General features: G+C 37.7%; 1 protein-coding gene and 1 pseudogene across 2 annotated transcripts; both read right to left on the bottom strand.

Moving 5' to 3' along the window:
* Positions 1–2,875: 2,875 nt before the first annotated feature.
* On the bottom strand, positions 2,876–14,750 carry abhd5b (abhydrolase domain containing 5, lysophosphatidic acid acyltransferase b). Its single transcript, XM_079830292.1, has 7 exons — positions 14,724–14,750; positions 13,721–13,788; positions 13,232–13,640; positions 7,860–8,008; positions 5,182–5,293; positions 4,907–5,093; positions 2,876–4,826 (listed from the first exon to the last, which is right to left on the bottom strand). Exons 3-7 carry the CDS (start codon positions 13,411–13,413, stop codon positions 4,734–4,736), a joined length of 723 nt encoding a protein of 240 aa, XP_079686418.1. The 5' UTR covers positions 13,414–13,640; positions 13,721–13,788; positions 14,724–14,750; the 3' UTR covers positions 2,876–4,733.
* LOC307134496 (putative nuclease HARBI1) lies at positions 9,134–10,475 on the bottom strand (annotated as a pseudogene). The gene is made up of 2 exons: positions 9,574–10,475; positions 9,134–9,276 (listed from the first exon to the last, which is right to left on the bottom strand). The product of its transcript is annotated as a putative nuclease HARBI1 (transcript).
* Positions 14,751–21,662: the final 6,912 nt, after the last annotated feature.

Genomic DNA, 21,662 nt, shown 5'->3' with positions numbered 1-21,662 from the left:
TGATAATGATGATCTACAAGAACTGTAGACTGAAATAAAAAATCAGCTGAGCTCCTTTTTAAATGAAAAGGTTAAAGGGGCTCTTGTAAGAAGTCGCTTTCTAACAATAAGAGATATGGATGGACCTTCTTCTTTTTTCTTCAACTTGGAGCGCAAAGCAGGACAAGATAAACTGATGTATGTTTTAAAGGACAATAATGGACATAACACTTCAGACCCAGTGGTGATGCGCAAACTTGCTGTGGATTTCTATTCTACTTTATATGCTGCTGATAATTCAGATGAACAATGTAGAAATCAACTGCTACAAGATCTTCCGTTTTTAACAGTGGAACATAAGCAATTTTTAGAGACTGATCTCACTTTCAAAGAGGTTACTGATGCTGTTGTGGGACTTTCCTCAGGACGTACACCTGGACTGGACGGTTTACCTGCTGAGTTTTATAAGGCTTTTTGGGATGTTATTGGGTATGATTATTTTGAGGTAATCCAAAAATGCATTAATGATGGTATTCTTCCTTTGAGTTGTCAGAGGGCTGTTTTAACGCTCCTCACAAAAAAAGGTGATCTAACTCTGTTAAAAAACTGGAGACCTGTGGCAATTTTATGCTCCGATTACAAAATATTTTCCAAATGTTTGGCCAATAGGGTAAATGGTGTATTGCATACAATTATACATAAAGATCAGTCTTATTGTATAAAAAATAGATCTATAATAGATAATTTACTTTTAGTAAGAGATACTTTTGACTTTGCCTCTAATAATAATTCTAACATAGGGTTTCTGTCATTAGACCAGGAAAAGGCCTTTGACAGAGTTGATCATAATTTTCTTTTTGATACCTTAAAGACTTTTGGTTTTGGGGAACATTTTATTTCCAAAATAAGATTGCTGTATGCTGGAGCACAATGTATGATTAAAATAGCTGGTGGCCTTAGTATTCCTGTAAAAGTAAACCGAGGAATTAGGCAAGGTTGTCCTATTTCAGGCCAACTTTATAGTATAGCCATCGAGCCTTTACTTATTAAAATAGAGTATAGTTATTATAAGTTGATAAATGATCTGCAGATGTTTAAATACAAATGGGGAGTGAATCAGGTTATTTGTGAAGTTGGTTTTGATGAAGTTGTGCGTTTTTATATTTGAGCAGTTTTCGGGTGTAAAACAATGCTCAAATTTTGTGTGATTTATGTTTAATTTTTTTAAATGTTAATCTGTTTTTATTAAACTTTTTGTAATAAAGAGACCTTAAATGTCAAAAAAAGTCTCACACAGATACACACAGATACACACAGACACAATAATATGCTGTTATACTCCATATAAAATCCATAGAAAACTCAATTGAAAAGCCAGAAACTAAGCTTTTTTTGCAGTCCTATCTAAAGGGTTAATGGTGCAACCTGGTTATCAACTGTAAAATTTACAAATTTTACCTCTTCCCAACAGGGAAAACCATCAACAATCAAAAATGCATGAGTATATGGTGTCATGGCGTTGCAATCAAAAAATGTGGTTATAATGGAAGTCAATGGGGCAAAAACAGCCACGAACAGTAAATGAGGGAGAACCTTTTTTTAATCTGATGCTGTACAAAAACTAACAATGCATCAAAGCCAATGTTGTTTCTGATCTTTGACATGTCTAAGACTGTGATAAAAGGTAAAAAAAAATCCAGTCCACAATCACATTTTATATTGAAAATAAGTAATTTTGTGTGTTTTTTCCCCCAAATCAGTGACATCATTTGTGAATTTGGCAATTAAAGAGTTAAAATCCAGATTTTTTTTTTTTAAATTTAGTAATTTTGAGGTTGATTAATAGATTTATGCAAAAAAAATTGAAAAAAATATTTATCGGATACATTTTTGCAGCAGTTTAATTTAGTGGCTGTTTTCATCCACGAACATAACGAAAGGGTTGTGAATTTTCCCAGAGTGTAGCCTACTGTTGAGTTTTTGAAAAATTTCTAAGCATTTTCCCAAAATAAATGTTAAAATAAGATTTGTCACCAAAAATCATTCCATTTGCTGAAACACAGAGAAAGTTATGGTCAAATTAAGACTCAAAAATCCCCCATAGTGGATGAAAACATCCCCAACCGCACATAAGGGTTAACTAATTAGTTACCTAGGTGACAAACTAGGAAATCAAGAGAACAGGCACAAATCACTTTTTTGGTCCCACTTTATATTAGGTGTCCTTAACTACTATGTACTAACATTTAAATGTATAATTTGATACAATGCACATATTGGCCCTCATTTATCAATCTTGCGTAGAAACGGGCGTATATATTGGCGTAACATTATGCTTACACTCCTCTCACCGCCTGATTTATGAAGCTGTGCGTACCTCTGAAATCCAGGCGTACGCAAAACCTGCCCTTGATAAATGCCGCGGCTGAAAACGATCGTCATTAGATTAACACGCCCCTATATATTCAAGTCTCCGCCTCCCCCACGCCCTCATTTTACGCCATGGACATACGGAAGACGGCAAAGAAGCGAAACTTCTCTGAAGTAGAGATCGAGACCATCACCAGGGAAGTGGAAAAAAACAAAATTGTTTTATTTGGAAGTTTAAAGAGTGGGATTAAAGGTGCCCACAAAAAGGTGTACGGTGGAAATCCAGTTTAAATAGCTGTTTGGATGAGAAATTACCTATCACAATTCATTATTTTACAGCACGTGTTTTGAAATAATATGTGTACAATAGTGATGATGATGTGATGTGGAGTACCATTCATTCACATTAATATAATTGCATGACAATTTGTAAGATTAATATTATGATTTGTATTATTAATGACGCTTATTGTTATTTAGAAGAATGTCATTATTATCATTATTATTATTTATTTTATTATTATTTAAAAGAAGAAGAATGTCATTTTTATTATTTTGTCAGTCTGAATTATTTTCAGTCCAGTCCGTGCGCAGCTGCCGGGCCTAACCAACATCAGGTAAAGCGCACAGGCTCGCAACTGGACGAATACATGCCTACAAATCAAATGCTTTGGTAAAGTCACACAAATTGAAGTTCATGTTGCACAAAAATAAACACTGAAGTTTATAATTACTTATTCGCACGGGATTATTAGTATATGCGGGGACCTCTGGTGATTTGTAGGCTAATAATCGCAGATAATGTCTGTGATCTTAATCCCGTGCGAATCGGCCATGTCTGTAATATGTAGGCCTAAAGTAAAAATTCCCCCGCAAATGACCTACCATATTTCGCCGAACACCGAGGTGATATTATTAGTCCCGTGCGAATCGGCATCTATTTGGCCGGGATTAGGCCGATCGTATATAATTTTTGCAAGGTTTTCGTGTCCTGTGAGCATTTCTATCTTTATCTTTCACGAAGAATGGCGCTAGACTGCATATGTGCACCGTTATGAATTCATGAGCGGCCGCGCGGATTATAGGCTACCACTTTCACTTTAGAATGAGCACAAATTGGAAGTAAATTGCTTGAATGGTGTGTTTAATATTATTCTTAATGAAAAACACAAAAACAGAACAGTACAATGACAACTCGCTTAAATGGGCACTTTTACATTTAGCTTTGAAACTGAATCTTCCGCCGTGTTATTATAGGCTATATTGCTTAGTTACGTTTTTAATTGCGTCTGTTCTCTAACAGAACGAAATTATTTGTATTACTATAAAACAATCAAAATGATATCGATACGACTGTTTATAATTTCATACAGCTATATAACGAAAAAACATTTTCAAGTAACATCATATCCAGGAGATAAGTCAGTAAATTCGAGTAAAATCACAGCTTATCCCGTGCGAATGCGCCACGCAAAATTCAGATGTGGGGGAGTAATTTCTAAATCACACGAGGTCCCCAGATAATAGCCTAGCCTACTTATCCCGTGCAAATAGGGCTTTATTTGTTGTTGTTGTTGTTGTTGTTGTTTTTGTTTTTTTTACAGTGGGTCATAATATAGCATATCTTTGTCAGTGCGTTTTGTGGTGTTAGGAATTGTTTTTCTGCGCATTTTCGCACTAACTCAAAACGTGCGTACACCACCTCCTGAGCTGGCGTAGGATTTGAGCGTGCCGTACGCCAACGTCCATATTGATAAATCTCAAAGTCACCGTGGTTTTGGGTGTACGCCAGGTGTACGCTGGAAATTTGGTGTACGCACTTTTGATAAATGAGGGCCAGTGTGTACATACATGTTTTACATTGTACTTATATATTTTTTAAAAACACCTGCATGTAATTACTGTGCAGCTGTAATTCATTTTTGTAATTACATCTATAATTACACTGTTAAGCCTTCCCTTACATCTTAACCCACACACCCCCCTTACCTTTGCCTTTCCATAACCATACCTGTATCCCACTTCAATAGCAGTGTTTTGCAATACAATGAGCACAAAAAGTACATTGTACTTATTTTTTATGTAAGTACATGGTAGTTAAGGACACCTAATATAAAGCGTGGCCCTGTTTTGTTGCTTTCATATAGCTGATGCATTAAAATATATTTAATGAGCACAAATTTATTTATGTATGTAGGCCTACGTTTTATTTTTTAAAGCACATTTGCAGAAATATATAAATGATCATGCAATTTTTCCTCCTTCCTTTCCTTCATATTTTCTGCCTCCTTTCCCTCTTATATAGTACCTCTCAGGCATCTATCTCTCCCTTTACACCTTCATCTGATCCTCCTTTAATTCACACTTGACTCATGTTTTCTCTCCTATATGCATTTATTATTACATATCTTGAGCACAGCCTGGTTGAAGTCCTCTGATTGGTCCGCAAATGCATAGTGACCTGCACCATGGAGGACCTTGAAGGAATAATAATAAAAAAAATTGTTACTCTGGAGAGTTTGAGGGAAAACAGTGCAATCACTGAAATAAAACTCACAATGATTTTTGTGTGCGAGTTAGGTCTCATTTCCTGAATGGCTTTTCCTGATTGGCCATCAATGCTGGAACGTGATCCATAGATGAAAGTCATGGGAAGAGAGGGACTGATCATCTCCATACGGTCTATCATGGGGTGCTGTGGCCATCCGTATGGGATTGTCATGTTTTTAAATGCTGTCTCTCCACTGTCCAATCACAAGACACATTTATAAAAAAAAAAAGTTCATCTCTGTCAGAAAATATCTTGTATTTTGCACGTGGTTCAAGGTGTACCTGGCCATTTGTGCATTCACATGGTATATGTAATCAGCAACAGTGTCATCGGCAAATACAGAAGCATATTTCTGCTTAAAATCTGATCGCAAAAGTTGCAGCAACAAAGGACCTGAAAGAGAAATGCATTCATAAAGACAGATCAAACGATATAATTCTTAAGCACATATTAGGCCTATCGGATAAAAGGTTATTGTTTATTTATTTTTAGTGGTGATTTTACATCTCAAAATATTACTGTATCACAGTTGAGACATATCTTAAATGAATCGTTATTTCTCACAGTGAATTCATATCTTGTGGTGTGGTTCATTCAATAATTTTTTTCTTCAAATTTTTTTTATATTTGTATGACAATTAATATTTGTATTCATGTGTGTTTCAGACCAGTGATGTTTTGGTATTGGCTACTATTATAGTATTAAATAATATGTTGAATTAGCTTTTATTTTAATTTAAATTTTAGTTTAAATAATTTGGTATTTGTATAATAATGTGCTTTTGTCCTTTACATTAGTTTTTTTTTTTTTGTCTTTAGTTTTAGTTTCAAGATTTTAGTAATACTCAAAGACTCATCAATAGAAACTTACGGAGCCCCTAAAGGGACATGGTGGTGGAAAAAATTTAGGATGGGAGGATATTTTTTTTCCAAATAGTTTGCGTTCCCTCGCAAAGATAGTTTTCCCACGGGCCGTTTCAAACAGCTCAGTAGCCTACGTTAACAATGGAGCGGTTAGAGTTATTTTGAACTTGGACTTAGGCTATAGGCTGTAAATAAATACAGTCAGTGCTTAGTTCAATGAGTTCGGTGAGCTAAACGTTGTTAAAACACATTGTCTCTTTAACGTAGACAACAAGCTGCAACCTAATTTTCCTCAAAACGAGCCTTATAATATAAATTGGTATGTATGACCAGGCGGCTGAGAGACAAGTCCGAAGGGACTGTCTGCAAAGTGCAAAACCCGAAAAGCGTATAACCTACTACAAGTAATTAACTTCAATGTTACACACTGTGTCTCCAAATTCAGTTCACACATCAATGGTCACTTAGTTTGATAAAAAACACTTAGTTTGATAAAATTTGCTTTTGCATAATTGTTAGGATTTTCCCACGCAAAGATATTGCCCTCGCGAAAGTCCTTCCCTTCGGCCTCGCCCTGGCACCGGGGACATTCGCAAAGTGTATGGATGCTGCTCTTGCCCCGCTGAGGCTCCAGGGCATCCGTATTCTCAATTACCTGGACGATTGGCTCATTCTGGCTCATCGTGTTTCTGTGGGTACGTGTCGCAGACTCCTGGGTCTCATGGCCGTAGCTTCCCCGGTGCTTCCCCTGGGACTGCTCCACATGAGACCCTTTCTTTGGTGGATGAAACGCTCAGGTGCTCGGTCAACAGGATCGGCCCTTCGCCTATTGAAGGTGTCACGCGGCTGCTTCCGCGCCCAATCAGTATGGCGGTCTCTCTTTCTTCGGAAGGGGGTCAATATGGGGGCTGTTTTCCATCGCCAAATGGTCACGACGGACACCTCTCTAACCGGCTGGGGTGCGGTATTCGAGGGCAGATCGGCATGCGGGGTCTGGGAAGGGGAAGTTCTCTCTTGGCACATAAACTGCCTAGAGCTGAGAGCTGTGTCCCTGGCCATTCAGCACTTTCACCCTTCACTCTTTTCACCCCCCTCCTTTCGACTCGGAGGAGGACGAGAAGCTTCATTTGCTCTGCCCTGTTCGAGCATTGAAGTGCTATGTAGACCGGTCTGACGGTTGGAGGAAATCTAACCAGCTCTTGGTGTGCTTCAGTGCTGGCCGCTGCGGGCTTGCCGCGTCGAAGCAAAGGATTTCCCATTGGGTGACGGAGGCTATTTCGCTGGCTTATGAGGTGCGTGGTATATCTTCACCTCTTAGCATTAGGGCGCATTCTACCAGAAGTGTGGGTTCCTCTCAAGCGCTTTTTAGAGGGGCTCTTCTGGAGGATATTTGTGTAGCGGCAGGTTGGTCCTCCCCGCACACTTTTGTGAGGTTCTATAGCTTGGATCTCGACATGGCTCCGGGTTCACATGTTCTATCTGCTTAACCTGGCCATGCAGGTTATCTGGTATTCTTTAAGCCAGATATGGCAGCGCTTTAGCTTGGCATGTGTGGTATATCGTTCCCATTACGTCATAAAGTGACGCAGCGTCGAGTGAACCTTTGAAAGAGAACGTCTCAGATTACTTGCATAATCTGTAAAATGTACAGATTATGTACATAAAATGTTCTCTTAGTAGGGAACGAGACACTGCGTCCGCTGCCAAGCTCCTCGCGCTGCTGACAGGCCTTCCTTTTCGGCAGAGAAATCTGAGGAGCAGATGGCGCACGCGCCAGTATAATGTGGCGACGTCAGAGCGTCGGAGCGGCGCCCGCGCCATCAGCCAATGAATTGGCGTGATTCTATAAGGGCTTCAGACAATCGGCACACCCAGAGGGCATTCCCATTACGTCATAAAGTGACGCAGCATCTCGTTCCCTACTCAGAGAACATAGGTTACGCAAGTAACCTGAGACGTTTTTTGTTTAAAATTTATTATGGCTATATTTCAGCTTCATTTAAGTTTTGAAAACTATTTTTAATAGTTTTTGTCTTAATAAAACTATAGTAAAATAATTAGTAAACAATAACAATACCCAATTGTTGTTTCATACCAAATGGGCCTGCCAGCCTAAGTGGACCAAGAGGGTTGAATGGATTCATTGCTGTCCCAAAGGCTTTAATCCAAATGGGAACCCAACGCTCCTGAACAAGTGGTCTGGCTGCAAAACCCCATGGCTCCACCAACACCAAGTGCTTCAATCTGTTTAAATTAATTTACACAACATTCTTTTATAGAAGACATTGAAAGCATCCTTGACTGTTTCAATATTGTTAAAATATCCTCCTGGGATCCTGGGGAATTTTTGTTTTGTTTTTTTTAATTTAGTATTTTTTCCATGTCATTACATATATTTTATTAATATTTTATGCTATGTAGTGTATACCAGGACTCAGTTGTTTAAAAAACAAAAATGGCATGTATCATTTTTTTTTAGGTTTCAGATATAATGGAATGAATTGATGTAACATTTTACATTATGCAATATGTGGGTAAAATGGCCATAAATGGGTAGTCCCATTCAATAGAATGTTATGCCACTGTATACACTGTATCTAATTTGCATATTAATGTGTTCTTGGGGCAACATGCAATAAAAAATAAAAAGTGGGAGTAATAATTGGCAACATTTTCATAATAATATATTATATATATAATATTTCATAGGAATATAATTTATTTCCCTGTTCACTTGTGTCTCCCAAAATGCCTGATAAACATGATTTAAGTCCTGGTGTCCCCTACAGTGGACATGTATGAAATCAATGGCCTGTTTTGTAACCGAAAGTCATATATTGATTAGAAACCCAATGACATGCCATGTTGATTTAAGACAAACAATTTAAAAATTCGTCAGATTTAAATGATAATTACAAAATATCATCATATTTCCATAAGAGTGCTAAATTTGATCACCATGGGCCCAGTTTTTCAAAAGTAATCCAGTGAGTTTTCAGATCACGGATTGGATCAAATCTTGGAAATGGGTTTTTCAAAAGCAAAAAAGGGATTCTGAACTAAGATCGTAGCATGTAATCCGATCTTGATCAAACCTGCCCTTTGGGTTTTTCAAAAGTTTGAACTCGGTTTGGGATCTATTTGAAAAAAAAAAAAAAAAACAGGATTATCCTTCATATTTAAAGCACATATGAAGCATGTCACATCTAATGAGATATGGTAAACAAAACAAAAACAAACAACAACAACAAAAAATCTCAAAGCTATCAGCTGTCAAATAAATGTCACTAATTGCTCACAGCTCTATAGTTCCACAGTATATTAATGGCAATGATAACAACAAATATACTCAGTCATTCAGTAGCCTAGTTAAAAGTAATTTCTTACAATTGCAACTATAATTGTATGTCTAGTGTGTCCTTCATTAGGTAAGAACATTGGCGGCTGTTCTGGTTCTACATCAGGCTCAGGTCCATCAAAATTGTCATCAAGAGCATCATGACACCTGGGGCCTGTCTCAATAAGAAGGTTCAACCAACTCTGAGTTTAAACTTGAACTCTGAGTTGACTTACCCTGAGATGGGAAACTCTGAGTTTTGGGTTTCTGAACAGCTGAATTTAGTTGGTTCAATCAATTCTGAGTAGACTGACTCTGAGTATAAGTTACCTCTCTTTTAGAAACGGGCTTGACTTACCCTGCTTTCTCGGGTTTAACATACCTCCCATTCTGAAACAGAAAACCCAGAGTTTCCTTCATTTCAGGGTTAACATACTCAGAGTTTTCACTTAACCTCCTTTCTGAAATAGGCCCCTGGTGGCGATGTTATGCAAAACAATATAGGCAAGGATTATATTGCATGCCACTTTGGGTTGTCCTCACAAGTAGTTAAGACACGTAAACCGTCTCTTCAGGACTCCATTTAGCGTTCAGTGGCACATCTTGTTTTGCAATATGAGGAGTTGAAGCGTGTCGGCTCAGGTGTGTTTACAACTGGAAAAGGGGTCATTAGCCATGGTAGGAGTGGATACGAGCTGTCTACCAATACTATGCCATTTGGTTGGTGGGATTGAAGCTCTCTGTATAGTGCACTCTCTCTTAGAATACGTGCATCATGAACAAACCCTGGCCATTTCACAACACAGTTGGTTATTATGAGGTCGGCGTTGCCCACAAGTAGGATGTTGATGCTGTGCCTCCCCTTTCGATTGACATACTCCCACTCTTTTTCACAATGATCTTGGATATGCACATGAGTACAATCAATAGCACCAATAGTACCAGGCATGTTCCCCATTTTTAAAAACTTAGTCACTTAAAAAAGTGCTTAGTCTGAGCTGTCTGGGCATCCTTGGGAAAGGAAACAAATTGATTGATCAGACTGCCCAGTGCTACTGACATAGCCATCACCACATTACTCATGGTTGCTTTTCTCACTCCCATATTGTCACCAATTACTTAGTAGAAAGTCCCACATGCGTAAAAGTGCAGAGCAATTAAGCACTGTTCCTCCACGGATAAAGCATGACTCCTTTGGGTTTGGTGTTGGATTGTTGGCCTGACAAGTTCTGCAATGTTCTTAAAGTTATCTCTCCCAAAGCGAAAACGAGCATACAGTTCTTCTGATGTGTATTGCTTGAGTGGTTTGGCATGCTCAGCATGCACCCTTTGACAGTACCTTCTCCTACGATAACGATTAACAATACCCGCCATGTGTAGAAGAGAAATGGGTGCAAAGACATGATGTGTTTAAATGCTGTCACCGATTAACCAGCAATGAGCTTTTTCTTCTTCTTCCTTTTTTTTTTTGGCGATTTGCATCGATTTCGCGCATTACCGCCACCTACTGTGAACTTGATCCAAAGACTCTGACCACTACTCACATCCTTACCCACTATATTAAAACCTTATGACACAGCCAGTGCTGCATATTCAGCTCCTCTGGCTTAAAAAAACAAAGACAAACAAAACAAAAAAACCCTTTCAAATCCTATTAAACCTGTATCTACCAGCAATGAGCTGATTGGTGTAAGCCTAATTGAGCACAAGCCAAAGCAATCGTGCTCAAGGCTTTTAAGATCAGTGTTGGCCACACCAAAGAGTAGTAGGAGGTTTCAGCTCTGCAAAGGGTGGTGAAGTGACCAAAAAAGGAAAAAACAACATTTGGGAGGACATAACCAATCATGCCAATGCCATGGGGTCTGGTCAAAAGAGGACCATGAAACAAGTTATGTTGCAATGGAAGAATGGCCCTTAGGGCCAAGGCAACGAAAGACCTTACTGAAGCCAAGAACCCCCAAACCATATAAGAGGGGTGATTTCACTGATATGTTCCTTGATATCATAGGAGGATAAAAATCAGAAACTCTGCATGGCAATGAAGGCATAGGTGCAGATTGAGAGGCCACAATTACAGAGACTATGACTTCAGAAGAATGCGAGCGAACTTCTCCTGTAGAGGAAATGTTTGTCCTGGACTTGACTACAGTGATTGAGGAGGAAGATAGATCCCCAGTGGATGTAATGAAGACAGTCCAAGACATTCCTACAAGAAAACGCAAACGTTCCTTAGCTAAAAACCAGGATGGTGACAGCTATGAGTTGCTTCTGAAACGGGAAACCGAAAGTGCAGAAGTACAAATTGAACTGGGTAAAGAACAAATTTTGCCTACCCAACTGCAGCAGAAAAATGTGCAGATACATCTCCTAAAGGCAGAGATGGAAAGAGCTGGTATCTGTCCTGTAAATGATTTTTGACCATTGGACTTAACATTATAACAAAATGAGGAATGTAAAATGTTTCTGTTTATTTCAGTGTTTCTGTTTCTTAAAATTAAAACAAACAATGGCTATTTGTGGCCACTGGTATTTTGCATGCCTACCTGTTGTTCTTTGCTAAGCCAGTAGGCTACACTGTTGGTTCTTCCCTTTAATTCTCTGGTAAACAGGATATGGTAATCCTGAAATTTGGTATTTGGATCACAGTGATCCAATCCAATGTTCCTTTAAAAAAATCTGGCATAAAAGTAAGATGGATCAGGTGATCCTGGATAGCAAAACATGGGATTTCCAAATCCGGATCAATTTGATCCAGATTAAATTTTTTGAAAAACTGGGCCATGGGGCCAGTTGTTCAAAAAGTTGAATCTGGACCAGATTGTAGCCAATGTAGTATACAAACAGTGATCAAACAAACACTTTAAACTTAATATGTGACCCTGGACCACAAAACCATAAGGGTCAATGTTTTGAAATTGATATTTATACACCATCTGAAAGTTGAAATAAGCTTTCCACTGATGTATGGTTTGTTAGGACAGGACAATATTTGGCAGAGATACAACTAAAATCTGGAATCTGAGGGTGCAAAAAAATCTAAATATTGAGAAAATCTCTTTTAAAGTTGTCGAAATGAAGTCCTTAGCAATGTATATTACTACTAATAATAAATGTTTGATATATTTATGGTAAACTTACATCTTCAAACTTATATCTTCATGGAACATGATCTTTACTTAATATCCTAAAGATTTTTGGCATAAAAGAAAAATCCATAATTTTGACCCATACAATGTATTGTTGGCTATTGCCACAAATATACCTGTGCAACTTATGACTGCTTTTTTGGTCCAGGGTCACATATAATATGCTGTTTGGGAATTATTTTATACTGGATAAATCTATTTTTTACTTTACTGTAGGCTAATGTCTACTTCTAATTTATTACTTTAATAGTTAAACTAATACAAGAGCAAAATAAAAACAAGTGTGTGTATGATACAAATATTGTATTCTTTAACCCATTTTAAAGTTAAATTACATTTTTGTTCCTGAAATCCACCCTTCTGCTGGGATCAGTATAATCCAGTATAATTTTTTGGATCAAAGGTAATCCAATTTTAGTAAAAAGTTTTAAACAACACAAACTATACAACATATGACCAGATCAAAACCAAGACTGGATTTTGTGATCTCCTCTGATCTCAGAATACTTTTCTCTTTTGAACAACCCATTTTCAAGATTTGATCCAAATCCGATCATATTACTTTTGAAGAACCATAAATGAATGCGTCATTTTTAAAAGACTAAGAAGTTGTTGTCATTGTGGAACCATAAACAATTGGTATCTCTGAAAAGCCCTGAATGTATCGTGTCAAGAGAAATTCACAAAATTATAATAACTGTGTAAACGCACCTTGACCATCTAAAAATGTCTAATAACAAATAAATCCAAATACCTGACATTCAAGTTGTCCACAGATGAAAAAGAATCACAAATTTGCTTAACAACTTGCTGAGTGAGGTAAGCAGTAATGTGTTGGCTACACCGTTTTTCCCCCCCATTTTTTTATGCACATTCAACATAAAATTACACAAAATCTCAGAGGCAACCACCCAACATACATTAAATTAGTTTAATGCACAGCTAGCCATTGATTATCCCTTATTCAAAACCACACACAATTACCTATGAGGATTTTTTAGGGCATAGGCAGTAGCCACATATCCTCCAAGATCATGGCCCAGGAGAATCATATGTTCCAACCCTTCTGCCTTTCTCCAGTCCTCCAGGGATTTTACAAACTGCTCCTCTGCATCCATGGCATCCCTGCCAAAGGTTGGTCGACTGCTGCGTCCAAAACCCAGCATGTCCAGTGCGTACACAGGCCTTCCTTCCCCTGCAAGTGCAGATAGATTTTTCACCCAGAGACCCACTCCACCCCCAAAACCATGTAGTAGCACTAATGGGACCTGAAGGTGCTGAACCCCAGAGGCTGAGATGTCAGAGGAACTCTCTGTTTCATTAAAGCCCAGAGTCCAAATGTAGTTGCCATTAGAAATTGGAACATGTCCTTGAGTAAACTTCACTTTGATGGCTGAAAATACAATATGTTGAATAGTTTGTGTAGAGATCAAAAACCTTTTAGAAGTTACACACTTACACATATATACTTACGTTTCAATATTCTGTCTTCTGATTTTATAAGATGAGAGAATGAGGTGGGACACCAGGATGGCAGCCAACTGGAGATACAGAATGATCTAATGTACAGTGAACAAATGCCCATGACAAGAAGAAATAATGATGCCTAGAACTATTCCGTTATTAATTTATTTCCCTCGACTTTCTCATCATTCCTCTGGCACTTGACTCTCTGAACATCTTGATTTTCTGAGCATTTTCTGTCCAACAAGCAGAACTAGAATATGCCCATTTGTCTGCATTTTACAGTTTTACAAAATACAGCATTTTATGTTTAATCTTATGATTGTGTGGTTGTCTTCCAAGAAGGGATGTTTGTCTTCACAAGTAAGTGATGGGAGAATATCTCCATTTCAAGGTTTTTGACATAAGGACGATATTGTGAAGCAGTAATTTTCCATTGTTTTTGCTGTTGTATGATAACACTAGTTGGATATGTGCTGGCAGACAAGGTCTGAGCATTGAAACATCAAGACGAAGTCTGAGCAGTGAGACATTCAGATGAAGTCTGAGCATTGAAACATCCGGACAGAGTCTGAGCATTAAAACATAAGATTATTTAATAAACTCTGCTCTTTTTACTATCATTACTTCATCTCCTGCTTCTGTTATTCCCTGCTTTCTCAGTCAAACTCTCAGGCTGATATCTTCTGGCAGGGATTCATCATTTGGGTCGGATCTAATATATCTGATATATTAGATGGAGATCCATCCGATCTAACAATGTATAACATTTTCTGTTCTCATTGATGTTTTCTAAAATCATATTTTTTTAATATGAACAAAAATAAAAATATTGAGAAAATTTGTATTATGTAGGCTATAAGAAATAATATTTTGGAAGCACAAAAAAGCATCTGCTACTACTACTGTTCTACTTGCATGAACTAACATTTTTGTCTTGTTGTATCTATTTATTTCATACACACACACACACAACACAACACATATACAGAAGTTTACATGTACAGCTTACCTCCTTTCTGTAAACTCCTCTTGATTTGTTCTCATTGTTCCTCTTTCAGCTCTGACATATTATTTTTGTAAGAAAGTGGATTGCTACACAGGCAGTGCAAATAGGGAAGTGGTCAAAGAAGATCCCCAAGGGCAAAAGATGTACCTTTCACCCACTCTTGATTAAAGCGCATATAAATTTTCATTTATAGCCTATAGAGGTCACATATCTCTGTAGGACTACAAGGGTTATTTGCTATCATGTTGTATCTTTTGAACTTTTTATTTCTGTAAAATAAATAAAAAACATATTTTTACATTTTTAAATCATGGAGCTGGGGAACAATAGTCTGTTTGAGGAAGGGGAGAAGGGAAAAGAGAAGGAAAAATTAAATAAAAAGAAAAAAAGGAAAAGGAGAGGAAAAGAGAAGAAACAGATTTGTATGACTTTTGAAAGTCTAAGTTTATCATAAATTATCGCAAACATTTAAAAAAATATATTTCCACAATATACATTGCATAACTGGTACAATATAAATTAACATTGTACTAAATATATATGACTGTTTCTAGATATTTTATTTACAGTTCTGAATTTTTGCACTTTTAGTTTTTTAAAGTGTAATTTGGCCCCAATTTTTTCTAAAAACTATAGTAAAAATCAATTTTTTTTAAGTATCCTGACACGTCAACATTTTTTTCCAAGTGCCTAGAACTTTTGAGTGAGTGAGTATAGCAAAGCAAACCACAAAAACAAGGGAGAGAAGCATTTAATTATGACCAAACTTTATTTTCAATTAGACAGCCAATCATTCATTCATTCCTGGATTCATTCACTTTTTTATTCTTTTAATCATTCTTTTCAAGTGCAACAGAGAAGAAAACATACAGATCTATACACCATGGCTCTTGGGGTGGGTGAGGGGAGGAGGGACACTAGCCCAGTGTCATTTCGTGCCATTCTGAGGAAGTACAAGATCAGTCCTGAGACATACCGGATGAGCACTCTGACAGATGACTCACCACAAGAACTCTACACACTGCTTAAGGACTTGTTCTGGCCCTGTTAGGAAGAGGGAGAGCTAATAAAAACACCTTTTGGGCTCAAATGTTTTTTTTTCCATTATGTCACCTGATGGACAGATATAATAGATATATGGATAGATATAAAGGGACTGAAATGTGAAGATATAATGAAAAACCTTAATACAGAATCTCAGTCAAGTCAGGAGTTAGGGGTTGGCTAGTATTTTTATGTTGACTATTTTACAATGGAATGCCAGAAGCCTATGTGCCATTGGTCAATAATTTAAAGGATATATAAGCCAAATGAAAGACAATCCAGATGTAATATGTATTCAAGAATCATGGTTAAATCCTAGATTAGAATTTGTTTTAAAAAGGATACACTGTAAGAAATTTACTGTAAATTTACAGCAACTTATTGGCAATTGTGGTCATTATTACTGTAAAATTACAGTAGAAATAATTTATGAACACTGTAAAAAATGAACTATACAATTTACAGGAATTTACTGGCCAAAAAATTACCATAAAATCCTTTGAAGATATTGTTAATTGCTGAAAAATGTATTATAATACTGCAAAGCAATTTACATTGAATTGTTGTATGTGAAATAATCTGTATTTTTTTTTTAATTTAACAAACTTTTAACTTAAATAATATATATATGAGAGAGAGAGAGAATCAAACCATATTTTTATTTGTGGAAACTTTGCAACCTCTAAGTAAATAATACAATAAATATCATGTAGACACCATCCACATAATAGAAAAAAGACTATATAGCAGTAGATGAACACAGAGACTTCAATACTTGGTACACAATACACAATGACGGTAACATTCGATAGCTTGCTTTGAGTATGAATGTGTCATTTTGAGTAGAAAATGAACTTCAGATGTCACAAAATCGCAAGTTACTAAACCTAACAATAATATGTATAACTAACTTTTCAATCAAAGAAAATTAGTCACAAATCAGATGCATAATTTATTCATGCCACTATGCATGCTGCGGGGTCATGGGGGAGATTTGATTTTTGGTACCCAGCATGCAGTGCAGCATGAAGCTTTTCGTTGATTGTCACCATTGTTGAGATTCATACGCGGATTCTTGATGTATCTGTGTGTCTAAGTAATGCCGTAGATTAAAATGTTATGCACAATTAAAAAAATTAATAAAGTCTGTTATTCAATTACCAAAAATATTTGATGAAGGAATGTAAGGAAATGCGGGAGAAGTTGTTAAAGTGCATCCATATATTTCAGAAAAAAAGAGAGTAACAAATAGTTTTCTCCATATGATACATTAAATGATCTGTAATAATGTTTTCCATTAAAGGGGTGATGAATTGAGAAATCAACTTTCCCTTGAGCTTTTGATATATAAGAGGTCATGGTAATATAAGAATATCCTGTACGTTTCAGAGCTGAAAACTTTCTTGTTAGTGAAAGAAAAGCTTTTATAGACACCAGGCCCAGAAAACGATCTTGTGCTTCATCCTTACATCATCGCGCGATGAAACACCGCCTCTACAGAATAATAAGCACGTGCAATTCAGTAGCCCCGCCCAACGACTCATGGAGCTGGTCAGATTGCTAGCCAGCAGCAATAAACATGCCGAGGATATCATGATATTGCTATTCCTGGTTGTGGAAGAACACAGTCGCTGCATACGCTTCCTTCGGATCCTAATATTAGGAATATGTGGTTGAACTTTATTTTTAATGAAGTTCCAGCTCACGTGGGGAAGACGGTGTACGTGTGTTCGTTTCATTTCACCACGGATTCGTTTGAAAACAAGACACAGGTTGACACTGGATTTGCAGACATATTGAAATTAAAACACAATGCTGTTCCATCTATATTGGACCCGACAGGAATGGTGCAGCACACTTATGTGAGTAAAACATGTTTTTTTTATACGTGAGAGTATTGCATTGTTACAGATCATTTGATATGTGTACGGTTGTGTATTGATTATGTGTAGGCCTATGTGTCTATCCAGTCACACGAGAGACTTGTTGTAACGTTATGTGTGTGTGTGTGTGTGTGTGTCCGTGCGTGTCCGTGTGTGTGTGTGTGTGTGTGTGTCCGTGCAAGTGTGTGTGTGATTTAGTGTTAGTTTGATATTTTGCGAGCTCTCTGAGCATTTCCCCCAGACGATTCCTGGGACAGACGGTAGCTGAAGCTCATTAAATATTGAAGCTCAATATTTGCAAATCTTATCCAATCCTAGCCGTGGGCGTTTACTTCCAAGTCTTCAGTTCCGCACGCCCATCAAATCCGAGTGTTTCTCAGAGAGCCTCAAAACCAGGGCAGAAAATAGCCTATTACTGATTCATTATGATGTTTTTGAATGTAAGAACCACACAAACGTCATGAGTTGACCACAGACAACAGTATATATATATATATATATATATATATATATATATATATATATATATATATATATATATATATATATATATATATATATATATATATATATATATATATATATATATATATATAAAAAAGCCAATTCATGACCCCTTTAAATTTCTTTCCAGCTTTTAGGTAAAATGCCTTCTTCCCATACCCTGTTATAAAACTCTAGAATGATTTTAAGAGATTCATCACTTAACTTTTTTATCATTACATAACTAATTCCGTCCTGTCCTGGAGTTGAAGCATTAGTGCTTTTTAATGCTCTCTTTAATTCTGAATATGAAAAAGGCACATCTAGTAAACAATCCCCCCCCCCCCCCCCCCCATATCAAAATGGTTTTAGACATGGAAAGGGAACAATAGACTCAATTATTAATTTGGAATCAGATATTAGGACAGCTTTGATACATAAAAAAAACTCTAATAGCAGTTTATTTTGACGTAGAGAAAGCTTATGCTATGTTATGGAAGGATAGCCTGACAAGCCAGACCCACATCAAGATTTTGGGTCTGGAAACTCACCATTGACAGGGCTCAATCCGAGGGGCGGGATAAACGGTTGTCTTTCAAATTCCCTCTGCATGCAACTGGATAGCGGCATGACCTCCACAACCAACCAGAGCAAAGAAGAAGGTGAAGCCAAGATTACGTTAGTTGATATATAATATACAGTAGATAAGAATATAAATCGTTGTTTACTGATGATGGAGCTCTGTGACTTAGAGGTAGGAATGTAGATTTTATTGTTAATAAAATGCAGTTTTAAAACATGTTGAGAGGTGGTCGTACAAATGGGGTTTTAAATTTTCAGTGGAGAAAACCAAATATATTTTGTTTACAAATAAAAGGTCAAGTATTGATTTAAAGATGAAATTATATAATAAAGAGATAGAACAAGTTAAAGAGATACTATTTTTAGGTATGTGGTTTGATACAAAAGTTACATGGAATTTACACATAAATAAGATGGAGGATAAATGTAAGAAGATTTTAAATGTAATGAGGTGTATTTCAGGACGAGAATGGAGAGCTGATAGATTGGCATTAAAAACTATTTATTCGACAATGATAAGAGCAATATTAGATTATGGTTTTATGGCATTCGGATCAGCATCTAAGTCACAGTTAGGAAAATTAGAACAAATTCAATCACAAGCTTTGAGAATTTGTTGTGGAGCTTATCCTTCCTCTTCAGTTCCAGCGTTACAGGTGGAGATGGGGGAGATGCCAATTAACTTAAGAAGGAATTAACGGATACTACCATACTGGGCAAACCTAAAAGGACAGAAGGATAGTCATCCAACAAAAGGTATACTTAAAGCATGTTGGGAACATGGGAAAAGGAAAGTTAACAGTTTTGGTTGGATCATTAAGGAATTAGTGCAGGATATGAAATTAAATGAGAACAGTTTTATTCCAGCAGTAATATTACCAACAACACCGTTATGGATTTTACCAAATATAGACCTATTCTTATTGGAATCAAGACAAGATAAAGATCAGATGATGTTAGAAGCAGAGATTACAAAAGAATATATTGGTACTAAGTATGAACAATAAATACAGGTTTTCACAGATGAATCTATGGATCCTCAGAATGGACAGGTGGGGGTTGGTATGTAATTCCAAGGTTGAATGTGGCAAGAGGGGAAAGAATATCAGATCATGTCTCTGTTTACAGGAGAGTTACTAGCAATTATGGTAGCAATGAATAAAATAAATGAAATGTGACTAAATAAAACTTTAATATGCTCAGATTCAAGTTCAGCCTTGATGTGCCTGGAAGCTCAAAGGTCAGATACTAGACAATATATAGTTTTGGAGATCTTACAGATATTGTTCATGATGCAACAGACAAATAAGAACGTGCAGTTTTTTTGGGTTCCGACAAATACTGTAGTGTCTGGAAATGAAGCAGCAGAAAAATGATCAAAACACGCTAGGGCAAAGGAAATTATAGATATGCAAATTAGGTATAGCAAATTAGAAGTCAAATCAATAAAACAAAGGGAAATATATAAAAACTGGATATCTTATTGGGATAATGAGCAAAATGGCAGACATTTACATTTAATACAACCATTGGTAGGTAGAGGAAGGAATTCAAGTGGGAGAAGGAAGGAAGACTGTATTATTTCTAGACTGGGACATACAGGACTTAATTCAACAATGCATATAATAGGAAATCATACTACAGGATTGTGTGAACGTGGAATCAGAGTGGAACATGTACTTATTAATTGTATTAAATATTCAGTGGTAAGAAGTAAGATAATTGAAGAATTTCAGAAGAAAGGTGATCAACAATTAACATTAAAGAAGTTTTTAAACTCAGTAGAAGGGTGTAGTTTAATAATACAGTTTTTAAATAGAACAAATTTGATTTATAGAATATAAATAGGTTGTTAATTTTATTATTATTATCATTAACCCTCTCCTGGTGGAGTGTGCCCTCACCTCTAGGGGTCATGGATGACCCTGCGTCTGGTAAGCCAAGACAATGGTGTCCACTATCCAGTGAGACAACCTTTGCTTGGAGAGAGCTTTTCCCTTCAGCTTTCCACTATGACAGACAAAGAGCTGGTCTGAGGTCCTGAAACACTGCGTTCTGTCTACGTAAGCACAGAGGGTATGTACTGGACAGAGCAGTGCCAAGGCTGGGTCTGCCTCCTTTAAAAGCAGTGCTTGCAGGTTCACCACCTGGTCCCTGAATGGAGTGGTGGGAACCTTGGGCACATATCTCAGGATCACATGAGAGTCGGCCGGCCCGAATTCCAGGCATGCTTCGCGGTGCCATAGGGTGCACGTCTCTGAGAAAGGAGGTCCTTCCTCAGAGGAATCGACCAGGGAGGGGCTGTCGCAAGGTGCATGAGTTCTGGGAACCAGGTCCGGCCGGGCCAATATGGGGCGACCAAAAGGACCTGCTCCTTGTCCTCCCTGATCTTGCACAGTGTCTGTGCAAGAAGGCTCACTGGGGGGAATGCATATTTGCGGAGGCCCCGCGGCCAGCTGTGCACCAGTGCGTCCATGCCGAGGGTCCCCTCGGTCAAGGAATAAAACAGGCGGCAATGGGAAGAGTCATGGGAGGCAAACAGATCTACCTGTGCGTTGCCGAACTGTTCCCAAATCAGCGGAACCGTCTGGGGATGCAGTCTCCATTCTCCAGGAAGTGGCTGAAGCCGTGAGAGCTCATCGGCTGCACGGTTCAGGTCTCCCGGGACATGGATAGCACGAAGCGACTTCAGATGCTTCTCACTCCATAGGAGGAGGTGGCGGGCGAGTTGCGACATATGGCGGGAGCGTAGACCACCTTGACGGTTGATGTACGCTACTGTGGCCTTGTTGTCTCACCGGACTAGCACGTGTTGACCCTTGAGCAACGCTCGGAAGCGGTGCAGGACGAACCGTACCGCCAGCACCTCAAGGCAATTGACATGCAGGAGCCTCCCAGCCTGTCCATTGCACATGGCACCCCAGCCCGTGGCAGAGGCATCTATTGATAC

Source organism: Gobio gobio, assembly GCF_949357685.1.
Source record: "Gobio gobio genome assembly, chromosome: 11".
NCBI classification, from domain to species: Eukaryota; Metazoa; Chordata; class Actinopteri; order Cypriniformes; family Gobionidae; genus Gobio; species Gobio gobio.
The sequence above is the reverse complement of the archived record's forward strand: the minus strand, read 5'-3'. Positions and strand labels throughout refer to the sequence as shown.